Source organism: Perca flavescens, chromosome 4 (assembly GCF_004354835.1).
Source record: "Perca flavescens isolate YP-PL-M2 chromosome 4, PFLA_1.0, whole genome shotgun sequence".
Classification (NCBI taxonomy): Eukaryota; Metazoa; Chordata; class Actinopteri; order Perciformes; family Percidae; genus Perca; species Perca flavescens.
This window is the reverse complement of record NC_041334.1, coordinates 28,530,772-28,537,504: the sequence shown is the minus strand read 5'-3', so window position 1 is coordinate 28,537,504 and position 6,733 is coordinate 28,530,772. Positions and strand designations below refer to the sequence as shown.

General features: G+C 43.6%; 1 protein-coding gene across 1 annotated transcript in view; it reads right to left on the bottom strand.

The window, feature by feature from the left end:
* Positions 1 to 5,471, bottom strand: part of mdfi (MyoD family inhibitor) — a 33,914-nt gene extending 28,443 nt beyond the window's left edge. Inside the window, exons 1-2 of the mRNA XM_028576136.1 lie at positions 5,404 to 5,471; positions 3,961 to 4,162 (exon numbers count right to left, since the gene is read on the bottom strand). Coding sequence (XP_028431937.1) covers positions 3,961 to 4,111 — 151 coding nt within the window. The 5' untranslated portion in view covers positions 4,112 to 4,162; positions 5,404 to 5,471. The remainder of the gene's footprint in view (positions 1 to 3,960; positions 4,163 to 5,403) is intronic.
* Positions 5,472 to 6,733: the final 1,262 nt, after the last annotated feature.

Below are 6,733 nucleotides of genomic sequence, written 5' to 3'. Positions count from 1 at the left end.
AGGGCCATCCAATCTCTGTACAACCAAAGCGAGAGCTGTGTCCGGGTTCTCGGTAGTAAGTCGGACTCGTTTCAGGTGAGGGTTGGCCTCCGCCAGGGCTGCGCTTTGTCACCAATCCTGTTTGTAGTATTTATGGACAGGATATCGAGGCGTAGTCGGGTGGGGAGGGGTTGCAGTTTGGTGGGCTGGGGATCTCATCGCTGCTCTTTGCAGATGATGTGGTCCTGATGGCATCATCGGCCTGCGACCTTCAGCACTCACTGGATCGGTTCGCAACCGAGTGTGAAGCGGTTGGGATGAGGATCAGCACCTCTAAATCTGAGGCCATGGTTCTCAGCAGGAAACCGATGGAATGCCTTCTCCAGGTAGGGAATGAGTCCTTACCCCAAGTGAAGGAGTTCAAGTACCTTGGGGTTGTGTTCGCGAGTGAGGGGACAATGGAGCGGGAGATTGGTCGGAGAATCGGGCGCAGCGGGTGCGGTATTGCATTCAATCTATCGCACTGTTAGACGAAAAGAGAGCTTAGCCAGAAGGCAAAGCTCTCGATCTACGGGTCAGTTTTCGTTCCTACCCTCACCTATGGTCATGAAGGCTGGGTCATGACCGAAAGAACGAGATCCAGGGTACAAGCGGCTGAAATGGGTTTCCTCAGGAGGGTGGCTGGTGTCTCCCTTAGAGATAGGGTGAGAAGCTCAGTCATCCGTGAGGAGCTCGGAGAGAGCCGCTGCTCTTTGCGCCGAAAAGGAGCCAGTTGAGGTGGTTCGGGCATCTGGTAAGGATGCCCCCTGGGCGCCTCCCTAGGGAGGTGTTCCAGGCACGTCCAGCTGGGAGGAGGCCTCGGGGAAGACCCAGGACTAGGTGGAGGGATTATATCTCCAACCTGGCCTGGGAACGCCTCGGGATCCCCCAGTCGGAGCTGGTTAATGTTGCTCGGGAAAGGGAAGTTTGGGATCCCCTGCTGGAACTGCTCCCCCCGCGACCCGACACCGGATAAGCGGACGAAGATGGATGGATGGATGGATGGTTCAGAGTAATTTCACCCTAGGGTCCTTTGCACCACGACCTTGAGCCAAACAACCCCCCAGAAGCTCATAAAACAATGGATTGGAAAGTTTGTAAGTATAATAAATATTTTTGTTGTGTCTCTTTTCGGTGTTGTAATTTGTAGACTTCCCTAAGCACTTGTCTTACTGCTGGTAGCAGTAGCAGCAGAGAGCAGAAGCCAGCAGGCAAGTGTTATTTAAATAAACTCCTGGTGAACTACTACTGGTGTAAACTTTCCAATCCATCGTTTTATGAGTACATAACCTATTTGTACTGGTGTAGAAGTTTGGTATCATTTCTTGCATCATTAGTGGGGTAATGTACAAGATACACTCTTGGATCCATTAGCGCCTGCACTAAGCTATTCAGCTGATAACGCTAACTCTCCCAATGTTCGACCCAGGTGAAAAAAGCTTCTGGGGGGGTGTTTGGCTCGAGGTTGTGGCGCAAAGGACCCTAGGGTGAAATTACTCCGAAACATCACTTTAATGTCAGGCCAAATTAATGAAGTAACATGATTCAGTCTGATTATCAGGCTAGTCAGGAACAAGAAAAGAGACACTAATGGACATTTATTATGGGCTGTACATCATGGAAGTAAACCAGGAAGAAAAATAACACAATCTTGGGACCTGTTATCCCTTTGTTATGATGCATCCATGGGTAAAAAAACGACTCAAGTCTGTTAGATCTACTGTATATGTGCCTGTTGTGTTGTTCCAAAGCCCTGCACTCTGCAGGCTGAGGGATGGGTGGGGGGTGAAGCATAGCACTGAAAGCAGGGCCTTGTTGCCCTCAGTGGTAGCCTGACCAATCTTCTCCTCCCCACCTTGGCTCACCTACCCACACACACACACACACACACACACACACACACACACACACACACACACACACACACACACACACACACACACACACACACACACACACACATACACAAATTAGTCCAGTCAGCCAGACAAGCAGTCTAACTTTAGTGGGATAAGCCACAGTTATACTTTGGGTTGGCTTCCTAAGAAGCAAGCACAGGTAAAGTCAGCACAGCCACGAGAACATGCTCAGGCACAAACCTACAGTTTAATAACTCTAAAACTCTACGCAGAGGTATTATCATTAAATCTGATGCTGTATTTACACTCATCATGGTGAACCGCAATGTAGCGGAGAACAAAAATGTGCGTGTGTGGATTCTGTGATTTTGCACATTCAATGCAGTTATAATAAATTGGGTTGAGACTTGTCTTTAGAAAACAAAACAAAAAAACTCCATCAACCATTGGAGGTTTTTGTGGCAGGTTCCCATGGCAACAAGCCACTTAAATCTTTGCACACTTCTCCTAACTATTTACCACACCTACCCCAATTGCCCCATAGGACCTGCGCTCTGATCTAAAGTCTGTGCTGTTGTTTTGTCACTGAAGCTTTAGGGAACTTGATCCTGGATGAGTCATTCAGGCACAATACTGCCCTGAGTTGGGCCAAGTTCCCTTGTTTCCGCCCCAGTGTCAGTCAACCCTTACCATGACCAATCACACAAAGGGGAAGGGTCATGGATTCATTCCCCAATTCCCATGAGTCCCATTGTGGTCTTTAAGCGTTCCACAGCGCTGAACTGGTCCTGACCCCTTAGATCATCCAAGGCGGCACGTCCCCCACGCAGACCGAGAAAATGTTTTTATCTGTCAGTGAGAAGGCCTCTGACCTAATGAATCAACATGACATCCACCAAAACACACAATGATTTTGTAGGAATTAATGGGAGAGTCACTAGAACACAGCTTCTGAGTCTACCAATAGTGATTAGTAATTACCAGTCTGTAAAATTTTAAACATAACAGTGACTCAAGACTATTCCACTCTGGAAAACTAACATCAACCTATGCACACTTTCACAAAGGTGAATAATTTGGTCTATTAATGGTCTCCTATAGCTTGGGGAAAAAAAGGAAAATGTGTTGCATCCAGCTATATATTCACTCCCACAATGGCCAACCTTCTACCATAATGAGAGTCATATGCATGAAAGAGCATAGAGAGATATTCTCTCTCAGCATAAATACACTAGCTTCTCTTTTTCATAATAAATGGCTTGAACTCTTCATAAATACTTTCTGTTTCACTTTTTTTGAGGCAGCCAAACTTACAGTAAACACAGACACACACAATCCATGTGAATACACAATGAATGTTATTGCAATGCAGAATTGTCTAGCTTGGTTATTTGTTAAAAAGTGATTATTCTATTCATGACTTGTATTTATCAGAAATATCTCTTTTACAAAGACAGTTTATTTTGTATAATAATTTATCATTCAGTTTAGATAGACATGACTATAGAAGGAAGTTGTACAATACCGAAACCAAAGCATTAAACGAACGGTCTTGTACGACTGTCATTTACTTACAAGACATATCACACAAGAAAACATTAAAGTGTGAGTTTGATTCTGTTTATAGGTCTTGTGGCTGTGGAGGGTCTGTCTGAATTATGTGTTGGGGACACTGAAGTGAAATGGACTATTTCAAATTATCTGATTATTGTTACGGTTATGATGCAAGTTGTAATCGTTGCATTGTCACGATGTAATGTCTGTTTTGTGGACCCCAGGAAGAACAGCAGCTGCAATGTTGTAGCTAATGGGGATCGTAATAAACTAAACTAAAACTCAACACACACCAAAAAACAACAAAGGGCCTTTAATAGAACTCTGTGGTAGTAGTTATAAACCTACTATTCAAGGCTTGTTCAGACCCATCACATAACTATTCTGTGATGGGACTGTCTCTTGTTCTTTCTCCAACATGTACTGTATAAATACACACAGAAACACTAAACAAACAGCTACACACCAGATTTAAAAAAAAGCTGTTTGTGTAGGTTTGTCTGTTTTTCTACTGCAACTTCTTCCTTACCTGGACTAGGACAGGGCTTTGGGTTTGGACAGCTGTTTGTGCTCTCTGCGGTCAAAGTTGCGTGTGAACTGGGTTGTTGAGCTGGTACACTGGGGTCCACCTCATCAGGTGGCTCTGGGGAGATGGCAGGGGCACTCCTCTCCTCATCCATGGGCGTAGGCCTGGCTCTTGTGGGAGGAGGTGGAGGGGCCAAGGAGTGAGCCTGAAGCAGAGAGAGGAGACAGCCAAAAATATTATTACAGATATGATCACATGGGTCACATGAAAGATTTCTCATTGTCTTTTTAAATTGAGCAACACGCCAACAGGCCAGTGCTTTAGAGAGAGAGAAAGAGAGAGAGAGAGAGAGAGAGAGAGAGAGAGAGAGAGAGAGAGAGAGGTGTAATCATGCACAACTTGAACCAGCATGAATCCCTTACAGCTATAAAATAACTAAAGGAAGGGGCCTGTCGTGCTACTTTCATCAAACAGTGGTAACACACCGGATGTGCCTAATCATAGCCTACTTTTAATTAATAGTGTTTAAACTCTTTAATGTTATGTTGTGCAAATAATAACAATGAGGGTAGTATATAACTAACATGAGATTTAAAAAAGGCAACCTTAATAAAAGCAATAATTCATTGTAAAGATCACACACTCTCAAAGAATAACACGGATACAATACAAAAAGCTGCCTAAATATTGTTCATATTTACTTAATGTATTACTCCCAGTCAAGATTATGAGTTTTCTTTTAATTTTGAAAAGGGTCGTTTCTCAAGTAGATGCAATAATCTATCATACTTAAATAGACTAAAATACTAGACTGTTATTTTTGGCCCAAGACTGCAGCCTTACTAAATGGTAGCTAAGCGACATATATAGCCTAAATGAGATATCTTATGACCTTCATACTTGCTTAATTGCCCACCGACGTGTGTTTTATCTGATGGTTTAGAGAGGAGCTGAGCAGGCAATCAAAACCGAGCACCGGACCCGTTAACTGTGTCACGTGCCAACGTGTGTTTGGCGCGCGCCAACCCTGCCAGAGCAGCTCAGCTGGACAGCTGTTTGCGCGCTCCCGTGGTTTTGCTCTGCACACATTCGCTGCCCCCAAAAGTTTTGACAACTTACCTCTAAGTTTTATTTTATTATTTTTTTTAAATGCGCTTGATAATGCGACGTTTAACGAGTTTATTATAAAAAATGTATTCGTCCTTAAATAACTACAATTGGCTTAGTTTTATACGGTCAAAGGTGTAAAGAAGTTTCGGCAACAGAGAAAAAGACATCGCAACGCACACTTAAACACAGTGCTAAACTTGTAGTTTAAATAGCATGCGTGTACACATGTTTTGCAAATAGTTAAGCATACCTTTAAAGAGAAATGTACGCTGAAATTGAATGTATTAATAGGCCTAGGCTACTAAATGTTACTGCTAACGGCCGTATTCTGTTTACCTGTATTGCACGTCTGCGCCCTGCTTTCCCTAAACGAGTCCCTGCATGCTCAGACCGAGCGCAGCTCCAGTGTGGCGATCCTTTTTCTGTTCTGCATTCATGCTGCACAATTACTCGCTTTGATCTACAACAACACAGCAAAACAACTTCTTACCTTCTCTCTGGCTGGAACGCGGTGCAGCCAAACCTTCGGCTAATTCATTCTCTGACCGCTCCAGGTGGACTTCTCGCCCTCCGAGACCTTTCCCGTCCTCTTTCCCTCCACTCTTGACACCTTACACGACCACCAACTCTCGTTTCGGCTCATGTAAGTTCCCCCCCCCAAACTCCCAATTCAATGCATTTTTCTCCAGCGAAGATAGATTCTCTCCGCCTCCAAAGTTTCTCTCTCCGGCTCGCCCCGTCCTCCAGCAGACCAGATGTTGGGAAGTTTTGTGTGTCTCTACAGGCAGCTCGCTTTGTCTGCAGTGCAGGGCTTACTCACTTTCTGTTGCGTTTCTGCAAACAAAGTCCAAGTAGGCTACACCACTGTCCCAAACTTGTTTAAACTCTTAAAATGAGCAGCAGTATCCGACCTGTGTCGGTCTCTCCTCTCTCTTTACTCCCCACTATACTTGCCTCAGACTTCTGTACTGCAGCTATTGGACAGGAAACTACAGTCAGCAGTGATTGTGCTTCCTCCAGGCTACAAGCTCGTTGGGCTGAACTATACTGTCATATAATTACCCCTTTAACCCGAACCAGACACAGCACTAACACAGGGTAGCTTTCATCAGGAATTATGAGCCCAGGAACCATATGTTTTGTCATTAATGATAGAGTTACAGTTTGTGAATATAACTTTTTATTTAAGGTCAAAGCTGTATAGCCTACTCACTAAAAATCCCATGCCACATTTTGATGCTCAGTTATGAGCACTATTTTAGCTATAGTAATGGCATTTTAGTCTCCTATAATATAGGCCCACCATATGATATACCAATAATTTTCTGTGAAGTCATTGCTGCTATATTATTATAATTTCAGTTCTTAATAAAAAACAATACTGTATGTGTGAAAAATCAGTTGGAGAAATGGCTCGTTAGCTACTTTTTGTCAGCCATTGTTTCTTATTTCAACTATGAAGAAACTCTGAAAACATTACATAATTTTTGAAGATTTTTTCACTTGTGATTTTAGTGTATTTCAGTTCTTAATTTTCATTTCATTCTTAATTCTTTAAACCACTGGCCTTTTTTTAACATGCCATGTACACGTATTGTACTCTGACATGAGTCAACCAAACCCTTGTTCTTCAGCTGCAGGGCCACTGTTTTCATGTTGTGACTCA